The 24,642-nt window shown below is 42.3% G+C and overlaps 1 protein-coding gene across 5 annotated transcripts in view; it reads left to right on the forward strand.

Annotated features, from left to right (window-relative positions):
• The window catches only part of ST6GAL1 (ST6 beta-galactoside alpha-2,6-sialyltransferase 1), a 142,439-nt gene that overhangs the window by 98,136 nt on the left and 19,661 nt on the right, over positions 1-24,642 (forward strand). For 4 of the 5 annotated variants that reach the window (XM_040252879.1, XM_040252915.1, XM_040252897.1 and 1 more), the window contains 3 exons: positions 3,518-3,647; positions 7,885-8,533; positions 16,604-16,701. In XM_040252879.1, the coding sequence (XP_040108813.1) occupies positions 7,909-8,533; positions 16,604-16,701 (723 nt within the window). In that variant the 5' untranslated portion in view covers positions 3,518-3,647; positions 7,885-7,908. Of the gene's footprint in view, positions 1-1,636; positions 2,035-3,517; positions 3,648-7,884; positions 8,534-16,603; positions 16,702-24,642 lie in introns of those variants that run through there. The other variant, XM_040252906.1, reaches the window with a different exon arrangement.

The raw sequence follows: 24,642 nt of genomic DNA on the forward strand, positions 1-24,642 counted from the left end.
GTAGGAAAGGACACTTCAAGCAGAAGGAGCTCTCTGGGCAGGACTGCAAACGCATGGAAGAGCGTGAGGCATTTGGAGTGCTACAACTGAGTTACTCTGGGCAAATCACTCTTCTTTCTTATCTCAGGCTCCCTGTTTGTAAAATGGGGATCGCAGTCAGGCTCCCTGTTTGTAAAATGGGGATCCTCTCAACCATGGGATGGTGGGGAGTGGGGGATAGTGAGGAGTAAATGAAGTGATGTGGATAATTTCTGTCACAGTTCCTGTTGCAACCCCTTTGGGTGTTTTATCTAACTTGATTATTTAAATAATCCCATGAGATGGGCTCTGTTATTATTATTACCATTTTACAGATTAAAAAAAACCTGATTCCTAGGGGGTTGAACAGCTTGTCCAAGGTCATGTAAACTGGTGAGAGGAAGTGTGAAGTCTTTCCCAGCTCAGTCTAATTCCAGAGTCCTTACTCTTAAGTCTTAAGCTATAGTCAGTGCTTTGCATGTAGCTAGTAACACACACTTGGTAGCTATTATTGTCCTGAGTGCTATTCTCTCCCCCAGACAGCTGAGGATTCTATTACTGCTTCTATAGCTGGTTGAAGATCACCACTGCTAGTATCTCATGAGCAGCAGTGACTATTTTTGGAAGGCCCTCACCACCTACAGTACGTATAGATCAACGGTTATACCACTTGTTTCAACCGGTTGATTTTTAGAAATCAAGAATCAAGAGTGATTTTTAATCTCCTTAGAGGGCAAGTTGTTCCAAGTAAATGTGATATGAGGGAGGAAGAACTGGGTTTGCTGCACTCCTCTGATGTCTCTGCAGTGAACCCAAACACAGGTGGCATTGAGAGGGTGGCAGTGAAGTGACAAATACAGGTGAGAGTGGCATCCTAAGTGCCCTTACCGCCCAGAGGGTTGTCTGTGAGGCCGCTGAGCAGGAAGCCTGTCCATCAGTGGTGCCTGAGGTAAGCAGAGACCTCTAAAGGAGGGGCAACACTTCCCTCCCTCACTCTTTCATTCATTCAACAAATAATCCTTGTTTGCTGTCTCTTTGTGATCCCATGGACCACAGCCTGCCAGGTTCCTCTATTCATGGTGTCGGGGGAGTTTGACATTTCCTCGGTTTTGTCTCGTCGCAACAAAAATTTGAAGTGACAAATGGCCCAGTGTTACAGCCCCTTATAATTTCCTCGGACGGACCAGTGTTACAGTTCCGTGTTACAGCTCAGTTTTATTTCTAAAGCAAAGGAAAATACATCCTCAAGGCATGAGGGCGGGTTGACCCAAAAGACACAAAGAGAAGCCCCCAGCCCAATTTTGGCTCCTCTTTTTGCACGTTTTTTCTCCTCCCCCTGGGCCTGCCCTATGTAAATTGGGCTAGCCAGGAATGCTGTTTGTTTTACCTGAGGTCCTCACTCGGTCCTGGACCTTCCTTTGTTCTATTTTTGTGGGCTTTTCCTTTGTCTTTTAGCCGCTGCCATTCTGGACTCCTTTTTCCTATTCTAACTACCTAACAATGGGATTTCCCAGGTAAGAATATTGGAGTGGGTTGCTATTTCCTCCTCCACGGGATCTTCCAGACCCAGGGATCGAAACCATGTCTCATTGAGTATCTCCCATATGCCAGACATGCATCTGGGCACCGAGGGTAGTAGTGAAGAACCAGCACTTACAGGGTTCACATTTTTAGTAGGAGGAGAGAAATGGTAATCCAATAATAATATGAATGCTTGCATAATCACAAACCACCCCCCTCACCTCAGAGGAAACTTGTATGACATGAAAAGAAGGCTAGCTATCAGAGGCAATTTTTGGACTGTACCAGGAGGCTGCTAGGGAGCCAGTGCTTCTCTAAGTGGATAAGGGGAGCCCTGACTATTTTATGACAAAAAGCAGAATGGCACCTCTCACTTCTGTCCTGTCCATCATGCCCAGGATCTGCCTGCCTGCCTCCTGGTCATGAAAAGCTCAGACACCCCCAGCCTAGATATTTGGATGTGTAGAACTTTTAGTCACAGTGATGTATGTACAGGTAACATTTTGTTTCACTTTCTTTGTTATAATATTTTAAGCATTTTATTTCATGTTGCTACTTAAAATTCATATACCATTATATATATATTCTATCTGATTGTAAGTACCATAGTTTAATTATTTTGCTATTGTTGTAAGCTTAATTATTAATTTTAGATTTTTCACCATTATAAATCTCTTTGAAACTGAAAGCTGTTTTTTCTTTTTGCACATGCAAATTGCTTCATAAAACTCATTCTTTGTCTCATGACTCTTCTTCCAGTTCTCACCAAAGCTGTGTAAGGTAGGGAATTAATCTTATATGTGAGGAAATAGAAATATACAACTTTTCCCCCTTGGAATTATTTATTCAATCTTATTTCCTGGAAGTACAATAACTTGGTTCATAGTCATAAGCTCTTAATTCTTTGGTGTAATTACTTTCTACAAAAGTTAAATTAATTCCTATTGCTCTCTTGAAATATACCAATTTCATTATAATCTGCCTGTCAATGAGTATTATCATCTTGAAAACTACTGGTTAAAGTTAATTTTATAAACTAGTATCTATGTTCCAGTTACCTCTTTTGGGTTTCTCTCAAGAGTAATCATAATTTCATATGTTTATTAATGGTATTTTCTGTTTTGTGATTTGTTTTCTCTTGTTGATTGCCTGTTCATTTTTAAAGGCTTTTACTGTGAAACTTTCACACACCTTGAGTCTTATTTTCCTTTTTATTACAATATTTTTATTGTATAGAAGTTGGAATTTTCATGCAACTATTAAATTTTCCTTTGTTATTTTTCTACATTCCATCAGAAGAAAGAAAAATGACAAGTATAGAGTTCTATTTTCAGCTTCTAAAACATATTTTTATAATTTTTTAAAATTTTAAGAGTAATGCATGTACACTTTAGAAATTTTTTGATATACAAAAATTTATTTAAAAAATGAAAATGCTCATTACTCCTTATTCTACCTTCCAGGTATGTGTGTGTGTATATATTGGTATAGTCTTTCCTCTTTCTCACATTTGAATTTAAAATTTTTTTTCTGAATTTCAGTTAACATTATACTGATAGAACTTTCATATATCATTAAATATTCTTTGATAATAAATAACTTTTAAAAGGTCTGTTTAGAGTTCATTTCGGATGAACTGAATCCTGTCTTCTCAAAATTGCTATTTATGTATGCCCAAACCAGAGACTAAACAATTCTTTCTTCCCAGGTTGGTGTATGGTGCTTGCTTCATCTTTCTGTCATGTTCTTATTAGTATTGGACTATTTCTAGGATTTCTGTGATGTTTATGAACCCAGAACATTGCACCTGTAATTGACTTTTGTCTCTTTTTTTTTCTGAGCCCTTGGGGCTTCCTGGATTGAGCCATACCAGGGCCCACATTGGAGTTTGGCAGAGGTCCCTGTCTATCTTTTTAATCTTTAACCTTGCTCCTCTTGGAAACTGGTGCTTCACTCTGTTTTACTGTCCTCTTTGTAGATGGTTTTTGATCATCCTGAGAACAATGAGCCTTGGCCTCCAGACCCAGTAAAATAGACATCCATGGAGAGCAGTGCTCGTTCCTGAGGACCTGGAGGGCTTGCAGCCCAGGAGGATTAGCTAGAAGCAGGTAAGGAGCACCTGGAGGAGTGGGATGTGGCAGCAGCATAGGGGTCCATACTCTGTTTAGGAGAGGCCCAGTGGAGTGCGCTGGCAAGAAGCCACAGGGGCTCAACGTCTGGCTACAGCTTTGCTGTTTTCTTCGTGTTTTTTATTTATTTTTTTCAGTCCTTAGTGTTGATAGGTGATTTGCCTATTTCTGTAAACTATAAATATAAGATTTAAAGTTATTCTATAATTCAATCTACCTTTTTAAAGCACCTACTCTGGCCAAGCCCTGCATGTGATACCTGGCATGTAGTGATATAGTGATATAGATGGGGATCCCTCCTTTGGGATTTTCTTTCTGTTGGTTCAGTGTTGGCTTATTCTCTGTAGGTGATAATGTGAGTTGTTACTTATTCCTCTAGAAGCCAGGTGGGGGTTGTTAGCGTTCGTTGATAAGTCCAATCAATTCAAGAATCCTTTATTGAATACCCACTGTGTTCCAGGTGTGAGGGGGCACTGGAATTTCAGAAATGAGCCAGGAGGAATCTCCCTCTAGCAGGGGGTCAGCATGAAAAGCAAACATTACTGGGACTTCTCTGGTGGTCCTGTGGCTAAGACATCATGCTCCCAATGCAGGGGGCAGGGGTTTGATTCCTGGTCTGGGAACTAAGATCCCACACGTTGTAGGGCATAGCCTAAAAAAGAAAATCAAAAGCAAGCATTACCAAACACTAGAGACAAATAGCAGGGAGCAAGAACAGTAGGAAAGGGGAGGTGGCCTCCACAGGAGCCCAGAAACGGAAAGGCTGTTTGGTTGCCAGGCAAATGGACAAGGGGAGAGATTCCAGCAGTGCAAAGTTGTAGAGAGGTAAGAAGGCAATCAGAGAAATGATTGAGAAATTAAAATCTTGGACTATTTTCCCAAAGAACTTGGGGAAAAAATATTTATATTCCTTTGCTTCAGTCTGGGCTGTTTAGGTGAAGCTTCTTCAGTCTGTGTCTCTCTGTAGCAGCTTGAGAGACGAGATTGACTCTCTGTGTCCCTCTGACCAGGGGATCTAGCCAGTGGTGGACTTGGAGCCTCAACAGAGGATGGTGTTCAGAGAACTGGGAGCCCTGGCGTGAGGCTTCAGATGAGTGCCCGTGGCGCTCAGGACAGAGCACTGACCTTAAAGGCTGAGGTGCTCTTGAAGTTGTCAGACTGTGTGGTTGAAGGACTGGAGAACTCTTCTTTCCTGGGCAACTCGACCTTTGAGGGCAGGGTTTGGTAGGAAGCTGAACACAAGCCCTTCTGAGCCTCAGCCCAGTGAGACAGTGAGCCAGGTTCCACATCCCTACCTCCTGTCTTATTTCACTTATACACACAAAAGTTAAGTCCAAACTCCATCATTACCAAATCAGTCATGCAACTTTGAAACTTGTTTATGTTTATAAAATCATAGTTTGTTATAAATGAAACTAATAAAATTTGCTCTGCTTATCTCACAGGGTTGTACTGGGTCTCATAAATCCAATTGCTGGGTCACCTAACTGGTAAAATAGTGCACAGTAGCAGTGTCAGCACAGATGGTGAGGGTGTTTATTTTGTGATTGTCCAGCAGTTGTCTCATTAGAGACCCTGAATTCTGAGTCTTAAGTCAACACTGACTTTTCATTGTACTTTTTCACAATGCCTGTCCATTAGCGCAAAAACCATGGACTTTTAGTCAGACAAGTCTGGGTTGGAATTCTGGGTTATAAGTATGCTCACCAAACTTAGGAGAAGAATAGAGGAGATAAGTACTGTCAAGGGTGTGGAGAAAAGGAACCCTCATACACTGTTGGTGGGGGTGTGAATTTGTGTATCCACTGTGGAAAACGGTGTGGAGTTAGCTTAAAAAATTAAATATAGGACTACTGTATAATCAAGGCAGTTCCACTCCTGGGTATTTATCCTGGAAACAAAAAGCTAATTCAAAAGATTTATGCATGCCAATGTTCATTGTAGAATTACCTATAATTTATTATCGCCAAGATATGGAAGCATCCTAAGGGTCCCTCAACAGATGACTGAATAAAGAGTATGTGATATATACATGTATATACACAAACACAATGGAATATTACTCAGCCACTAAAAAGAATAAAGCCATGCCATAAAACCTTGCATTTTGTGATATGGATGGACCCAAGGAATATTACGCTAAGTGAAATAAGAGAGAGAGAGAGAGACACCCACAAATACTGTATGTTTTCACTTACATGTGGAATCTACAAAAACAAAAAACAGAAATAGACTTATAGATATGGAGAACAAACTAATGGTTGCCAGAGGGAAGGGTGATAGGGGGAAGTGTGAAGGAGGTAAAGGGGGGTAGAGGTATAAACTACCAGTTATACCTCAGTGTGCTGGTGTGGTCTTGGCTGGCTGGCTAAAGTATCAGTTATAAATAAGTCACAGGGATGTAATGTACCACATAGAGACTATCGTCAAAAATGTTATAATGGTACATAATCTATAAAAATATCAAATCACTGTTTTACACCTGTAACTAACATTATAAGTGAACTGTACTTCAGTAATACGTGATGAAGGACCTGAAGTTCAGGTTGAGTGATGGCCAGTTGTTTGCTGCCCCGCATTGCCTCCATGTGGCTCCATGTGGGGGCTGAGGGCTGCTCTAACCTTTATATTTACCTAGTTCAAAGTCCATGAATGCCATTCTCCTTTGGTATTCTCAGGACCAGTGAATGAGACAGGGCAGAGATGATTACTCCACAGAAACAGGTGCAGAGAGGTTAAGAGACTTGCCTAAGGCCACCAAGAGTGGGGACAAGAAGCCAGGTTCTGTGATACCCATTTCAGTACTCCTACCACCTTATCTCTGATATCCTTAGGAGCAGGCTTCCTGGAAGTGGACTATAGATCTGTTTCTTTTCTTTTTCTTAATTTTTAAAAATTATAGTATGGTTGATTACAATGTTGTGTTAATTACTACTGTATAGATTCTTAATCAGTTAGCAAAATCCTGGGGTTAGTTGCTTTGACTCATTATGGTAAATAAACCTAGTTACTTAAGGAATAAGTTAATGTTTTCCAGAAGATTACAGATATTATTTAAATTCAGAGTTCTTCCATTTTCCGTTCAGTTTGACAATAAATTCTGGGAAAGCAAAGTAGGTCTTAGATATAAAGGGTCCTATGCAGGCTCTATTTAATTTGTGAAGTCCGTTTTCTAGAACTTTCGGCATCCTGGACATGATGCAGTGAAAGGATCATGGGTTAGGAAAGCAAGTGGGCTTGGATTTGAATCTCAATGCTACTGTTCACGCAGTTCTGTGATCCTAGGCATTTCTCTTAATTTCTCAGCGCCTCAGGTGGTTAATCTATAAAAATGGAGATTATGGCACCATCATGGTTGGTGATGGTCAGGGCTTTTCTGCACAGCTCTGGAGATGCCCTTCATGTTAGGTTATTATTAACATGGTGCTCACTGATATTGTGTATCATGATGCCCCCTGGTTTATGATGAAATTAAATGAAATAACCTCCTATGTGCTTAATGCATTTTTGTTTTCATTTCCTTAACTGGTCACATATCTGCTATCTTATTAGGAGATCCCATCTTCTGCTATGAGGAGAGTCAGTTTCCTGCCACATGTAGAACTCCATAAACCTGAGTGTTCTATTGTGAAGCTAACCCTTGGCTTTCTTCTCACACAGGAATATAGCACCAGGGCCCTTGAGAGATGCACTGTGCACCTACCACACTGTTTATGGTGAGAGGTCTCTTCCTGGCAATTTTAAAAGGAGGCCAGGCCTTTTTATGGAGTTTGGCTTCCTGTGACATAGACACGTCAGCCTGCTCTGCTGTTCTCTTGTAGTTTTTCAAGCCTGTATGCCTTCCTTGAACAAAGAGTGTGAGGCCCTAGGAACTGAATATGTAAGTTGTGGTGTCTGACCTCAGGAAGCTCAGAGAGCAATCAGGAAGCCAGACTGAGACAACAGGAAACTAAGATTCAGGGAGTACAAGGGTGTGGTGGGCAAGTCCATAGAGTGCTCATGGCTCAGAGAGGAAGATGAGAGTGTCTGAGGATGACTTTCTACATTTCAAGCCCAAACTGAGGGTGATTTTTTTTTTTTTTTTTGAGACTTGCTGAAAATGGGAGATAGGCATGGGCTGGAATTCAGTTCTCGTTACTCTAAAGCGATTGCTCAGCTCGTCATTACTTTTGGCTGTTCTTTACATCACTTTCTGCCTTGTCTCACTCTTTTTTAGGCATATTTTCCTGCTCAGAACAGCATGGTTTCCTTGAACACGCCTTTCATTATGACTCGCACCAGCTTGAAGAAAAAATTCTTCAGCTGCTGTGTGCTCATCTTTCTCCTGTTTGCCATCATCTGTGTGTGGAAGGAAAAGAAGAAAGGGAATTACTATGAGTTCCTTAAACTGCAGAACAAGGAATACCAGATGTTGCAGGGCCTGGAGAAACTGGCCGTGAGCTCTAGTTCCCAACCTGTGTCCTCCAGCAGCACCCACAACACCCAGAAGAACATCCAGGCACTCGGTGGTCCCAAGGCCAAGTTGGGGGCTACCTTCCAGGTGTGGGACAAGGACAGCTCCTCCAAAAACCTTGCCCCCAGGCTGCAAACTATCCGGAAGAATTATCTGAACATGAACAAGTACAAAGTGACGTACAAGGGGCCGGGGCCTGGGGTCAAGTTCAGTGCAGAGGCCCTGCTTTGCCACCTGCGGGACCACGTCAACATTTCAATGATAGAGCCCACAGATTTTCCCTTCAACACCTCTGACTGGGAGGGCTACCTGCCTCAGGAGGACATTAGGACCAAGGCCGGGCCGTGGGGCAGGTGTGCTGTGGTCTCTTCAGCAGGATCTCTGAAGTCCTCCCGGCTGGGTCGAGAAATAGGTGGGTTCTGCCATGTGGAGACTGTTATCTGAGTGGCCAGTGCTCATTGGGACCATCTGGCCACGTGGACAGGAGTGGGGACTAGCAGTCCCAGTATGCTCACGGACTGGTGGAGCAGCCCAGTCGGTGTTTCTCAGATGTGCTTCACGAGTCAGAGATGGCAAGGGGGCAGTGGAGAGAATGGGGATCCAGTCTTCCAGCAGCTTTAGTAATTCGAATAGCTCTATTTTGATCCATTTTAAATACTGGTGTCCTACAAAAAATTTTATTTGAAGAGTTCCTTTGCTACCAAGAAGCAAAACACTGCATTAACATTTAAAAATATTTAAAGCATAGATCTTTACTTTATCTTCAGATGCTGAAATTCTATAATTTATTGATTAATTAGCAACTAATTATCTCTTTTGGCCTCAATGACCTAACTAATGTTTAGTTTTTCCTCTTTGAAAGGAATTAATTGGGGATTCTGGACCAACTTCAGGAGGTTCACAAATCCCTAAAATCATATGAAAACTGTGTGCTGTTTACGTGTATTTACCGTGTGTAGTTGTATAATTCAGCTTGCGTTGTTCCAAAGATAGAGTCCATAGCTTTCCGTTGTATCTCAAAGGGGTCTGTGACCCCCAAAATGGTTAAAAATCACTGATGAGAATATATAAATTTGCTTTTCCCAAAATTTTTCATAGTTCATTAAGATAGACAAATTAGGGTTAACATATACACTATATGAAAGAGATAAACCAACAAGAACCTGCTGTATAACATAGGGAACTATTCTCAGTATTTTATAATAACCTATAAGGGAAAAGAATCTGAAAAAAATTATATATATATATATATATTTCATGGGCTTCCCAGGAGGAGAAAGAACCCACCTGCCAGTACAGGAAGAATAAGAGACTGGGGTTTGATCCCTGGTTTGGGAAGATCCCCTGGAGGAGGAAATGGCAACCTACTTCAGTATTCTTGCCTAGAGAATCCCTTGGACAGAGCAGCCTGGTGGGCTATGGTCCATAGGGCCACACACAGTTGGACAGGACTGAAGAGATGTAGCATGCATATATATGTATATGGTGTGTGTGTATATGTATATGAGTCACTGTGCAATACACCTGAAGCTGATGCAACATCGTAAATCAGCTGTACTTCAGAGGCTCAAGAGGGAGGGGATATATATATATATATATAAAATTATGACTGATTTGTGCTGTTGCACGGCAGAGACCAACACAACATTGTAAAGCAATTATCCTCTAATAAAAAAAACACAAACTATATTTCAATAGAAATAAACTTAAAAAAGTAGAAAGTTTATCCAGATTTGTAAACATATGTATAGCACAGTGCTATGGATTTGCTTAACATTCCTTAGTTTGATTGTTCTGAGAGAATGTGTTTTCCATGATTGTGAAATGAATTAGGCTAAAGAAAGCAAAGCACAGGAAGCCTAGCTCTTCTGTCAGGCCCTGGAAGGTACTGGAGCAGGTGAGGTCATATGTCTCCTTTTTTATTTCCTTCATATGACTGCCAGGAAAAATGGTCTGAAACCGAGCACAGGCTCTCAAAAGAAGAAAAGTAGACCCAAATTAGATTCTCTAGAGCAGAAAGAAATGATGAGATCATATTTTATACTTCCCCAAATGGGCAGCACTTAGGAATAAAAGCTGCCAAGATAACCAACCCCACCCCAACTTTTGCTTTTGCTTTTTTTGGTTTCTTTTGGACTTCGTTTTCTAGAAGCTAAATGTAATTGGTTTTTATTTCATCTATAATGGAACTAGATTTCTTTCTTCCTTCCCCAATTTTTCTCTTTAATGGTAATGTTTAGAATATTCCAGGTGTTAGCTGATCCTCTTTTTCAAGTCACCATTGCCTACCTGGCTGGGATTGTGTTGAAGTTTCAGGTAGAACCTAATACTTCCATGAATTGGAAGGATAATCTTTATTTTTATGTACTTCATAAAACATTGGAGGGGTTTAACTAAACTTTAAAATAATCTTTTTCTATAGACTGCAATTATCATTTCAAATATGGGATTTCATGGAAGGACTTTGATCCTGAGATCTAACAAAAATCGTCTGCTAGACTTCAAATGTTCTGCCTTTTATTGGGTATTTCCCTTGGGCATTTAGTCTAACAAATACGTTAAGAAATTAATTCATGTATTCTTTTATTCCCTCATGGATTCATCAACAGTACCAAGTAGGAACTTAAGATACAAAGAGGAAAGTGAGAGGAAAGGCCTTCTGTTAAAGGGCTCTGAGCTTGCCAGGCCCATAGCCTTCCCATCACATCTGGAATTGGTCCAGCTTATTCCCAACTGTTGAATGTATCAAATAGTTTCAAATTGTTTGCTCTTAAAAGTAGTACTGCTAATGAGTTTTTTTGTGAAGATAACTTAAGTGACTATTGCTGCTGCTGCTGCTAAGTTGCTTCAGTCGTGTCCAACTCTGTGCGAGCCCATAGATGGCAGCCCACCAGGCTCCCCCATCCCTGGGATTCTCCAGGCAAGAACACTGGAGTGGGTTGCCATTTCCTTCTCCAATGCGTGAAAGTGAAGTCGCTCAGTCCTGTCCGACTCCTAGCAACCCCATGGACTGCAGGATTTGCCAGGCAAGAGTACTGGAGTGGGTTGCCATTGCCTTCTCCGTAAGTGACTACTACTGCCCTCCAAAGGGGAAATACCCTCAGGAGTGGGGCTAGAAGACCAAAGTAACATGTGTTTTGGGGCTCTTTTTCTGGCGTATTACAAAACTGTTTCTCAGAGGACCTGTTAACAATGTGTTGTGTCTCTGGCAGTCCCACAAACCAGCCAACAGTGGGCATAGTAATTTTTACTTGTTTTTGATACATACACATGTAAAGTATCTTAGATTTGTTTGAATATTCATTTCAAGCAGTAGCACACTTTCAAATATTATAACTAATAGTAACACGTATGGTGTACCTGCTGTGTGAGGAACAAGCCTTGCTCTTTTAATCCTCCCAGTAATCCATGAGGTAGGTACAGTTATTGTCCCCGTTTTACTGATGAGCCAGGTATTAACACTCAGAAAGCTTACACAGCTGGTTGATAGTAGACTGGGACTTGAAACTGGGCTGTTTGACTCCAAGGCCCCCACACTTAGCCTAAACTCTTCCTTTGTGCCCCATGGTGATTGTAATTTTATAATAAGGAATGAATCCCTTGTCAGGTTAAAATAATCACTTCATATTCTTCCTGATTTTCTCTCCTAGAAGAGAGGAGAAGAACATTCTGAGACAAAAGTAAGAAGCAAAGGCTGCGTGAAAAAAACAAACAAAACAAAACTGCAGAGCATGTTTAAGCATCACAAATAACCCTGTTTGACTGGGAGGTAGGGTCTCACAGGGTGAAGAGGGCTGAGAAATGAGGTCAGAAGGGTAGTCAGGGTTCAGTTCTTAGAGGAAGTTGACCGTCATAATAAGGACTTTGAATTTGGTTCTTTAAGCCATGGAGAGGCCTAGAGGTTTTGAGCAAGCAAGTGTTTGGATCATGCGTGTTTCAGAGAGGTTTCATATGTCTCTGAGTCTCCTTGTCTCAGGGGATTGCAATCTAATCTCTCTGCTGTTAGGGACTATTGCCACATCCAGTGAGAAGTGCCAGGCCTGCTGAGCAGTGGTAGTGGTGGTGGGAAGAAAAGGTTTGACTTGAGAGGCATGGTGAGGTAGAAGAGAAAGAACTTGGTTCTAATTAGACATGACTTTGAGTGAGTGGTAGAAGCCAGGGTCTCTGGCCTGGGAGCAGGCTATATTATATCACCAGGGAGCATTCTTCTGGAGGAAGACAGGTTCCATTTTGGATGTTCTAAGTCTGAAGTGTTTGTGGGTATCTATGCAGTTGGGTATTTGCTTCCAGGGAAGTGTAAGGGTGGGAGATTAAGAGTCATTTGTTTCAAGGTGATAGCTGTAATCCAGAAAAGAAGACTGATGAGGAAACCTAAAGCAAAGTTTACATTTGAAGGGCAAGGAAATAACAGGGACAAACAAAAAAAAAGAAAAAATCAGAAGGACCAGTAGGAAAGGCTGAAGTGAAGCAGGTGAACCACATGATGGAAGGCAGAAGTGGGTAGAGTTTGGGCATATTTTTGGGCAGATGGAGTTCCTGGGCAAAGTGATGACTGGGAAGACACCCTTGGATATTGAGTAGCTCAGACAGCATGATTGTTTATATCAGGGTTCAGCAAACTTTCCCTATAAAGGGCCAGATAGCAAATATTTTTGGTTTTGAAGACATACAGTGTCTCTTAAAATGACTGATATTTTAGTGCAAAATCAACCACAGGCGTGCATGCATGCTCATTTGCTCAGTCATGTCTGATTCTTTGTGACCCCATGGACTGTAGATGGCCAGGCTCCTCTCTCCATGGGATTCTCCAGGCAAGAGTATGGGAGTACGTTGCTATTCCCTTCTCCAAGGAATCTTCCTGACCCAGGGATCGAACCCCTGTCTCCTACATTGCAGGCAGATTCTTTACCATCTGAAAATCAACCACAGACAGTAATAAATGAATGTATCTGGTTATGTTCCAATAAAACTTTATTTACAAAGATGAGACAGCTCAGATTTGCTCTGTGGGCCATAGTTTGCCAATCTGTGTCATATCTAGTTTTCCTAGTCAGAATCAGAATATGGTCTTCCATACATGGTTATATGATTCATTAAGCTCATTGGAAAATATAAAAAAACATTTGGTCCAAGTAGTGATAAAATTTCTTTCACCATAATTTCTAGCTATTTGGAGTTATTATACCTGGACACAGGTAGGTTTTGATGTATTTATGAATTTACTGACAAACTGATTCTGTTGAATTTTCTAAGCATGTAGTATGTCACATGCATATCATGGTGTATTTCTTCCTTTTCTAATTTGCATCTTTTTCTGTGTTCTAAGTTAAAGAGAAGTGGATCCCCTTGTTTTCTACAGCCTTCCTCCTTCAAGACTTATTTGCTGGGAGCCCAGTAGCTATGGATTTTTTCTGGTGATTTCCTGAAGACCTATTTGAGACTGAAAGTTTTTTAGTCTTCAATAGCAATAGCAGAGGACAGTTTGGCAAATAAGAATCTAATCCCTTTTTTATTTGAGCTTAAATTTAGTGATCTGTTTTAAAGTTTTCATCTTTGATTTTTTTTAAATCTTAGAATGAAATTCAGACTTCACACCTTCATACCACAGCCTGCATGATTTGCTTTCTTCCAGCCTCTTCCACTGCATCTTTATTTTGTCTTTCCCTCAGTCATTTGTTCCCAGTTAAGTCCTTACCCTCCTTAGGGCCTTGACACTGCTGTGTCCTCTGGCTGGAATTTACTTTCCTGGACCCTTCCCATATATATGTATATTTTTTTCAGATTCTTTTCCATTATAGGTTACTGTTTTGTGCCACAGTACTGACCACAATCTGTAGTTATCTTGAATGTAGGTTGTTGTGCTTATTTATTGCCTTTCTCTTTATAGTGGATTTCAAGGTCTCTAAGGACAAGGAAGGACCTTGATTTCTTGCTCACAACCATTGTCTCCAGTGCCAGGCAGAGAGTAGGTGCTTAATCAGTATTTATTGAAGGAACAAAAACATTCTCCTTTCTCATGGTCAGCCAGGCGCTTATCCCAAGCCTCCTGTACTGGACGTTCTCTATCTGCCGCTCCAAACCCACCCTCCACCCTTTCCTGGGAAGTAGAAATATAGACTGTGTCACCTGGGCGTTCTTGCCCTTTGGGCTTTCACTTGGAACTGGACAGTGGAAGTGGGCTTCCCGGGTGGTGCTAGTGGTAAAGAATCTGCCTGCAATGCAGGAGATACAAGAGATGTGGGTTCAGTCCCTGGGTTGGGAAGATCCCCTGGAGAAGAGCACGACAACACACTCCAGTATTCTTGACTGGGAAATCCCATGGACAGAGGAGCCTCGTGGGCTATAATAGTCCAAGAGGCTGCAGAGACTTGGACACGACTGAATGACTGAGCATACAGATAGTGGAAGCACTGGCACAAATCTGAGACTAAGAAGGAGAGGGAAGTGGAGTATCTGTCTCCTCCCCCCGACCCCTTCCCCATCCCATCTCTCCTTTTAGAGTGAGTGCAGACTGCTTCTTACTTGACTAAAAGTTTCAGTCCCTTTCAGGTTCTCTGAGTCCTGCTTGCTTCCTTCTTCCAGGCCTGGAGGTCAGAGGAGAGGAAGAAAGAGAGGTTGTGTAATGATTCCCTCTGAGGTTCCGGCCAGGTGGCCGCCTGCTGCCTGCAGTGTAGCGGTGGGGTTCCCTGCCATATCCAACCCCAGGGCATGTCCCATTCCTTGTTTGATTTCTACCTCATTAAACTCCACCCACAACTCTGTAAATAGTCCTTTTATTTGATTCTCAATGACTGCCTTTGAGCTTGCCATTCTTTTCTACTGGGACTCTCAGATTAATCATTTATTCACCTGTGAAATGGGAAAGTTGACTGAAGTTTCTAATGCAGCATTTCTAGCATGGCTACTGCTGGTCACTTTTGAAACCAGTGGTTAATTTCAGCAAAACTGATTGCAATCTGAGTTATCTAAAGATAAACTTGCTGCTCCATTTGTGGTTCTCTGTGCCTGTCTTGTTATCTGATAATGTCTAGACTATGAACATTTTATGTAACTTTTAAAAAATTTATTTTTAATTGGAGGATAATTGCTTTACAATGCTATATTGGTTTCTGCTGTAAAAGAACGTGAATCAGCTTTTTTAATACATATATTTCCTTCCTCTTGTGCTTCCGTCCCATCCCCAACCCCCATCCCACCCATCTAGATTGTTATATAGCACTGGGCTGAATTCCCTGTGTTATACAGCTAGCTATCTATTTTACACATAGTTGTGTGTGTATATATATATATATATGCCAATGTAACTTTTAAACCATTTTGAAAAAAAATTTTTTCCCTATGATTGAGGATAGGGTTGTTTCTGTGAATGAGATATCTAGATTGCTGGGGTGTAGGGATACAAAAAGAGGGAGGTTTTCATCCCTTAATTCTGTGGATATTCTCCTTTAGATCCTCTTATATTGAGCCAAAATCCACTTCTAGCCTTCTTCTCCTGATGCCACCTTTGTGCATGAATCATTCAAGATCAATCCCTCATGGAAAGAAATTGAACAGAGATTTGGCCTGACCTCTAAATCCTGTGCAGATTTCAGTGGTGCACTGAAGCTTGTTTGATCACGTAAGCTTGAAAGGAGCTCTCATAGGATCACAGGCTCCAGGTTAAAATGGATCTTAGAAGTCATCAGTTTCTTCCCCCATCAGATTGGTCATTGCAGATAGAGAATCTTCTCCTAGTCTTCCAAACACTGTTTGAACAGCTACAAGGACAGAGAGTGAGAGCTGGGGAGTGAGCAGATTTTTAAAAAGATGGTCTATTTGATCTTGGCTGGATTGAAGATTTTATTCCTTACAGCTTTTTAAAAAAAAAAAAATAGAAAATATGGGGTTTAGTTTAGTTCTATGACTTCTCATTCCATCTCGTCCAGCACCCAGGTTTGTGACCTCTCCAGGGGCTTGGATTCCTAAAGGGAACACTTAGGGAGCTGTCGTGTGCTATGCCCAGCCAGCTTTTCAGAGTGCCATGGGGATACTCTGCCCTTGTGGGTTAAGCCAAGCTTATGGTAAGATCTTTGATTTTCTGATAAGGATAGAAGTATGACCTACTAGTAATACCAAGAGAATGTCTGGTTTGTTCCTTTGGTAACTGGAATAGTGATTCACTGGGGTAATGCACTGGCCCTGCCCACGTTGCCCCTGTGCGTCACTGAATGGGTTTCAGGAACACCAATGTATGGACCTCTTTAGCCTTTGCAGCAGCTGGGCAGACAGCTGGTGATCTCTGTCTGTGAACCTGACCTGACTGTGCCATACAAATATAGTCACTGTCCCCTGTGTACCATGAGGACATAAAGATTGGGAAGTATTATTCCCTTGCCCTCCTCTTCCATCTGCCCCCTCTCCCTCCAGGCCTTCCCTCTCTCCTCATATCGCTGATGTTCATGCCGTCATCACTGCTGATGTGTTGTTTCCTTGTGGTTTCCAGATGATCACGATGCAGTCCTGAGGTTTAATGGGGCACCCACAGTCAGATTCCAACAAGACGTGGGCACGAAAACCACCATTCGTCTGGTAAACTCTCAGGTAAAACTTCTGTGCAGAAATACATCCTTCCACAAACATGAGTGGTGCTGAATAGGGTGCAGCCATCAGTACAGAGACTCTGCAGGTAGCCTGTCTGCCATCGAAACCAGCTCTGCCTTTTATGAGCTAAAGAGTCATGCATATGTTACTCCTGCCTCTCTGAAGAGGGGAGAATGATAGTGTCTCCACAGGGTTGTGACGAAGGAGTGAGAAGATCCACACAAAGCACGCAGTGGCTGGCACTATGTGTCAATGTTATCTACTCTGATATTTATGTGTGCAGAACTGAGGTGGCTGTGGAGGGTACATTGGTGAGTGAATCAGACTCAGCCCTGCTCTCATGTAACTTACAGATACAGTCCAGTAGTCATACAGACAAATGTAAAGTTACAACAGATAACTACAAAGAAAAGGGTCAAAGTGCCACCAGAACCCAGAAAGGGGAGTTGTCCCTAGATAGGGAAGTCTGGAATAGCAAGGAGGTGTCTTCGCTGTGCAGGAGGAGTAAGGGGTCATGGTGAGAAGCGTGGGAAGAGGCAGTGGCCTGGGGAAGGTCCTGTGTGGAAGGGGACAGGGGGGCACCGGGACCCAGGAAGAGGTGAGAGTCTCAGGGGGTGGGGTGGGGGACATGTAAAGGGGGATGAGGCTGAAGATAAGGACCTTGGCCACAGTGCTTGTCTTCTTTGATGCATGCCCACACTTGCATTTTGTAAACATCCCTGGCTTCCGGTGATCACTGTAATAGATGCAGTGGGTCCAGTGGATGGCGAAACGCATTTAAGAGGCTCTTGCAATCGTGTGGACTAGAAATGCTGGCAGTTGTACCAGAGTGGACATGCAAGTGACTGTGAGAAATGATGGATTTGAGAGCTATTCCGTGTGTGCAGATGACAGGTTCTATGTGGGGCTGAGTGTGAGAGGTGAAGGGGGGAGGCCACAGATGCACCTGGGCTTCTGGCTTGTGTAACTGGCCAGATAGTCACTGAGACTGGAAAGAGTATTGGAGATGTATTGGGTTGTGAAATGCTTGGTCAGAGACGGGGGCAGAGATAAAAAATATATATATCTTCTGGATATGCTTGATCTGAGCTGCCTTTTATGTATCTGTGAAGAGAGGTCAAGTTGTACAAATGAGGTTGGAGGTCAGTGGGAAGGTTTGGACGCAGATGAGGGTTTGTAAATCATCTCTTTCTATGTGGCAACAAACAGTGGGAACCAAATGAGAGCATTGGAGAGAGTGTAAAAAGAAGAAAAGTCCACGCAGGAGCTTTGGGCAATGAGAGCAGTAAGAAAGAGGTCAGCACCATTAGATTCTGCTTAAAGGCCAATTTAGATGAAGATTGAAAAGCACCATTCTCTCCTTAGCAAAATGGAGGCCACTGTTGGCCTCAGCAATAGGTAGGTGATGAAGGGAGGGTGATAAAGCCAGAAGCCAGACTGGAGTATGAGGAGAAGTGAGATAGGTGGAGGATGGCAAAAATAGAGAGTTCCTTCAAGAATTCTGATTCTGAAGGGCAGAGAGAAATAGAGCAATAGTTGTAGAGAGAGTTGAGGCTTCCAGGGCTCATTTTTATTCTTTTCATGTTTTAGATTAGAGAGAATTGAGCATGTTTACAAATCAGTGGAAAGACAGTCACAAAAGGACGAATACTGTATGCTTCCACATACATGTGGTCCCTGGAGTAGTCAAACTCATAGAGACCGGAAGTAGAATGGTGGTTGCCAGGGCCTGGCAGGAAAGAGGAATTGTTGTTTAATGGATATAGAGTTCTAGTTTGGGAAGATGAAAAAAATTCTAGAGATGGATGGTGGTACAACCCAGATTGTACAACAGTGTGCATGTACTTAATGCCACTGAGCTATATACTCAAAAATGCTCAAAAGAGTATATCAGAGTCAGTTCAGTTATTCAGTCATGTCCAACTTTTTGTGACTCCATGGACTGCAGCATGCCAAGCTTCTCTGTCCATCACCAGCTTCTAGAGCTTGCTCAAACACATGCTCATCAGGTTGGTGATACCATCCAATCATCTCATCCTTTGTCATCCCCTTCTCCTCCTGTCTTCAATCTTTCCTAGCATCAGGGTCTTTTCCGATGAATCAGTTCTTCACATCAGGTAGCCAACTACTGGAACCTCAGCTTTAGCATCAGTTCTTCCAATGAATATTCAGGGTTGATTTCCTTTAGGATTGACTGGTTTGATCTTGCAGTCCAAGTTTCTCTCAAGAGTCTTCTCCAACACTAGAGTTCAAAAGCATCAATTCTTTGGCACTCAGCATTCTTTATGGTCCAATTCTCACATCCATACATGACTACTAGAAAAACCATAGCTTTAACTATATGGACCTTTGTTGGCAAAGTAATATCTCTTCTTTTTAATATGCTGTCTAGGTTGGTCACAGCTTTTCTTCTTATGTTACATATATTTTATCACATATACACAAATTTAAGTCAATGAGGAAAAAAAAAGTTGATCCAGAAATTGAATATACTAAAAAGAGGTGACAATGAAGTCAATGGTCGGAGTGGTTGGTCCAAAACCTAGCGGAGGATTAACCCCAGCAGGAGCAGGTCAGAAAGGAAGAAGGACTGGGGGTGGCGGGGGGGAGTAGCTGGAGGCAGTCTGTAGAGGAAGACTGAAGGGGCTTCTGTTTTCTCTGCAAAGTTAGGATACAGAGAAAAGGAGGCATTTTATAGGGAAGTGAGGGGAAGAGAGGTTTTAGTAGAGGAGGTTTGAGCTAAGAAGGTTTGAAATTGTCAGTGAGGATGGAGTAAACCAGAGGAATGGAGCAGGATCTCTAGGCATGCTGACCACTTTGAGGTTGGGAGCATGGGTTCAGAGAGAAATTCAGTTGGGTTGCTCATAGGTGGTATGACCCACAGGTTAGCAGGCAGCTGCATGTGAGGAAGCATGGAGGAGGCCTGAAAATTCTCTTGGATTTGGAAGGCTACCCCGTTCTTGGGCATCTCTTCTAAGTGTTGAAAAGTCGCTCAGTCGTGTCCCACTCTTTGTAACCTCATGGACTATACAGTCCATGGAATTCTCCAGGCCAGAATACTGGAGTGGGTAGCCATTCCTTTCTCCAGGGAGTCTTCCCAACCCAGGTATCAAACCCAGGTCTCCCGCATTGCAGGTGGATTCTTTACCAGCTGAGCCACCAGGGAAGTCCTCTAGGTGTTTAGTGATGAAATAAACCTCAATCCTCAAAGATTCTGAAATTTTAATTTCTAGCAATTGCTCTCCTGGGTATACATGCAAAGAAAACCAAAACAATGCTGTGAGAAGATCCATGCACCCCAATGTTCACTGCAGCACGATTTACAATTGCCAAGACATGGAAGCAACCTAGATGTCCATTGACAAATAAATGAATTAAGAGGATGTGGTATATATACAATTGAATATTACACAGCCATAAAATAGAATGAAATTTTGCCATTTGCAACAACATGGATGGACTTGGAGGATATTATGCTAAGTGAAATAAGTCACACAGAGAAAGACAAATACTGTTATGATATCGCTTAATGTGGAATCTAAAAAATAAAACAAGTGAATATAACAACAACAAAACAGACTCATAATATGGAGAGCTAGTGGGTACCAGTGGGGAAAGGGCAGTGGGACAGGGGATTAAGAGGTAGAAACTACTAAGTACAAAATAAAAAGCTACAAGGAGATAATGTATAGTGCAGGGAATATAGCCACCATTTCATAGTAACTTTAAACATAGTTGCTATGGTGCGATTGACACAGTATATAATATTGTTTATCAACTATACCTCAATAAAAGAAAATAAATAAAGCCAAGGTAAGTTTGCCTGAGAATTACCAGATAGACCTTGATCCGATTTCTCCCTCAGCACATCCTGCGTGAGTGACTTGAGCAAGTTGCTTTATCTTTCTGAGCCTCAGTTCCCTTATTCGTAACGGGGAAATAGTTACCGTTCAGGGTCTTTGCAGGATCCAGTGAGACTGCTTAGTGTGGAGCAGGTCACTCGGAGGCCCGCGTGCTGCATTGAGGACTCCAAAAATGGTGGCTGTGGTCACTAATGCAGAGGGAAGCCCTGCCCGTGGCTGCTGGGCAGTCTCCGTGTCCTCTCATTTCCTAGGCTAGTGGGTTTCTTGGCTCCTAGTAGCGATGCCAGCCAGCCTGGGGTTGCTTCAGAGGTGCCTAGCAGAAGGGAAAAAGTTAAAGGATAATTTTTAGGAAAAAGTAAACTCATGACTCTCATAAAGATCGTGTCTATTTTATTCACATGAGGAGGGAACCAGGCGCATGTTATAACCACTTCAAAGAAAAAGTCAAAACAGTACCAAAATTTGAATAAAGGAAGGAAAAAAAAAACACCTCATTTTTTTTTTTTTCTTTTTTCCTATGAGGTAGACAGGAAGAGGAGGGAATCTAACTGAAATTCTACTGGGCAGGGTTGAATAAGCATGTCTGTAGTTTGCTACAACTAACTAAGAGCTGTAAGACAGCTCCTCTGTGGTCAGAATCTGATGAAAAGGGCGTGCTGCAGACCATGCATAGGTTTCCTCTGAGGTACAGCGTTTGTCCTGCACTTCTGGATCACTGCGCTCCCTCTGCCAGGGCTGAGAAGGGGGTGGCTGACTTCCCAGGGTGCCCTATCCACTCTTAACAAAAGCCTTTCCCATCCTCCTCAGACGCGCTGACCCTACTTCCTGTCCTGCTGTAAGTGGCACTAAACATCCAGGCTGTTCCTTTAGCACCGGTCACGGGTAGCTGCGTGACCTCGCTCCTTCTGATACTGACGTGTGACTGATGCCCTTCTGTCCTTTCTCATCTTGCTTTTCTAGGAAGCTGGCAGTCAGTCTCCTTTGCCTTTTGCCCAGGTTGGTTATCTCAGCTGTTTCGTGTCTGCTTCTGAGCAAACTGAGTCCCCACATCACACACAGGCTGCACCTGGTACCCCACAGTTCCTGGGGGCATAGCTGCGAGCTGTGGGCATGGTAAATTATGCCTCTGAGCAGCTCATTCTCTTCCCAGAGGGAGCGCTCCTCTGGATGGCAGCTGGGCCCAGGTTTGTTTGCTCAGCACCCAGCCTCACCTGCAGAGAGGTGCATCTGGCCTGTGACAAGGCCACGGAAAACAAAGAAGTGGTTCCTTACTGAGAAGATGGCTTTTTATAAGAGAATGGTGTCACACTGTGAAGTTTCAGTTGATCTATTCGGGCAAGTATATGCCAGGTATTGTTATGAGATTCAACAGGAAAGCTATAGATAGCTAAATGTGAGTCTTTAAATAAATTCAATTGTGACTCTAAGTGTAAAGGCTTTGTGAGACTGAGCTGAGCCCCTGCTGGGCCCAGTGGCTTCCTTAGAGATACTTGTACAGGCTGGGAAAGAGAAAACCATGCACAGTGGGACATACGATGACTGGACGTCACCCAGGGCATTTCCAGATCGCTTATCTTGAGATATGAGGTAGTGCCACTTACAAATACCTCCATTATCTAAGGGCCATATTTGTCTTATATTTAATCTTCATGATAACCCTATGAGGTGTGGTCACCAAACACTATTTTACATGAGGACAAAGGTCCGTCTAGTCAAGGCTATGGTCTTTCCAGTGGTCATGTATGGATGTGAGAGTTGGACTGTGAAGAAAGCTGAGCACCGAAGAATTGATGCTTTTGAACTGTGGTGTTGGAGAAGACTCTTGAGAGTCCCTTGGACTACAAGGAGATCCAACCAGTCCATTCTAAAGGAGATCAGTCCTGGGTGTTCTTTGGAAGGAATGATGCTGAAGCTGAAACTCCAGTACTTTGGCCACCTCAGGCAAAGAGTTGACTCATTGGAAAAGACTCTGATGCTGGGAGGGATTGAGGGCAGGAGGAGAAGGGGACAGAGGATGAGATGCCTGGATGGCATCACCGACTCGATGGACGTGAGTTTGAGTGAACTCCGGGAGTTGGTGATGGACAGGGAGGCCTGGCGTGCTGCGATTCATGGGGTTGCAAAGAGTCGGACACGACCGAGTGGCTGAACTGAACTGAACTAGCTTCAAAGGGTCGAAGGGAGTTGCTCAGATTGGGTAGGAGATAAGCAGTAGAGGTAGATTGGATCTAGGTTTGTTTGCTGGTGGTATTTTAACTCCCCTAAACTTTCTTTTAAGCTTTTCTAGGTTGTTGGTATTTTTCAGAGCCAGAGGAGGAGATCGACTTGATGATATTGGACTTAGGGTACCTTCTTACTCCAAACCTTTAGATCATAAGTGGTTGTCAACATGTCAGAGCTGCCCTTGGTCTTCTTTTCCTTGTGTAGCCCATCTGTTGTGGTGTGGGGCCAGCCACCCTGATTCTACTCAGTCAATCAAATAAGTTCCCACAAGATCCTGCCTAGTGTGAGGGAAGAGCAGAAGAAAACAGTGCTCATAAGGACTTCCCCTTGGATGAAGAGAAAAAGACACCCACCCCCAACATGTTGTTATTGTTGATCAGTTGCTAAGTCATGTCCAACTCTTTGTGATCCCATGGACTGCAGTGTGCCAGGCTTTCCTGTCCTTCACTATCTGTCAGAATTTGCTCAAACTCATGTCCACTGAGTCAGTGATGCCATCCAACTATCATCCTCTGTCATCTGCTTCTCCTCCTGCCCTCAATCTTTCCCAGCATCAGCGTCTTTTCCAATGAGTTGGCTCTTCACATCAAGGTGGCCAAAGCATTAGAGATTCAGCTTCAGCATCAGTCCTTCTAGTGAATATTCAGGGATGATTTCCTTTAGGATTGACTTGTTTGATCCATGCCATACAAAGGACTCTTGAGAGTTTTCTCCCAACACACACGCACACAAGGCCAGTAAAGGTTAAGTGCAAAAACAGAGTATATTCTTTTTCTATGAGTCTGACTATTTTAAGATACCTCATATAAATGGAATCATACAGTTTTATTTCCCTCAGTATAATATCCTCCAGTTTCATCCATATTGTCATATTTGGTACAATTTCCTTTTTTTTTCTTTTTTTTTGAAGCTAATATTCTATAGAAACAGACTGTTAAGTGGTGGTTTCCAGGGGCTGAGGTGACAGGCAGATGGAGAATTGCTATTCAATGGGTATAAAGTTTCAATTGTGCAAGATTAAAAAGTTTTAGAGACCTGCTGTACATTGTGTCTATAGTTAATAATACTGTATTTTGCACTTAACAATTTGTTAAGAGGGCAGATCATTTTGTTTTCTCACTGCAATGAAAACAGAAGAGTGTATACTCCAGTGTGGGGCTGCTAGTTTAGATAAGGCATGTCTTTGGCACGGAATTCTTTCTGTCCGGGCATTACTGAATTGAGAAGGGGACATTCAAAACCTGTATTTAATTTGTGGAAAATAGCTATGTTTAAAATAACCTCTATCTGACCTCACACCCCATTTCAGCTCAGTTACCACCTGCAACTAGTGCTTACACCTCACTCAACCCTAAAAATTTTTTGTCTATACTTTGAGGTCATTTGCTAGGAATTTTTGCATCTATGTTCATGAGGGATGTAATTTTCCCTTCTAATAACATCTGTCAGTGTTTTTGATATCAGAGTAATGCTGCCATTGTAGAGTGAGTTGGGAATTGTTCCTCCAAAATTTTTCTGGAAGAGTTTGTGTAGAATTAGTATTACTGTTTTCTTGACTGTTTGGTAGAATTCACCAGTAAAGTCATCTGGGCCTAGAATTTACCTTGTGGGAAAGTTTTTAGCTACAAATTCAGTTTCTTTAATAGACACATAATAAATAGTTATTCATATTACTTGTTTCTTCTTGACTTCTTGAGTTTTGGTAGTCTATATCTTTCAAGAAATTTGTTCATTTCTTCTAAGTTATTGACTTTGTTAGCATAAAGTTGTTCATAATTGCCTCATTATCCTAATATCTGTGGAATCAGATATGATGTCTGAGGTGACATGACATCCTTCAAGGTGAGTCAAATAG

The sequence above is a fragment of the Oryx dammah genome, unplaced genomic scaffold, assembly GCF_014754425.2.
Source record: "Oryx dammah isolate SB20612 unplaced genomic scaffold, SCBI_Odam_1.1 HiC_scaffold_2, whole genome shotgun sequence".
In the NCBI taxonomy this organism is placed as follows: Eukaryota; Metazoa; Chordata; class Mammalia; order Artiodactyla; family Bovidae; genus Oryx; species Oryx dammah.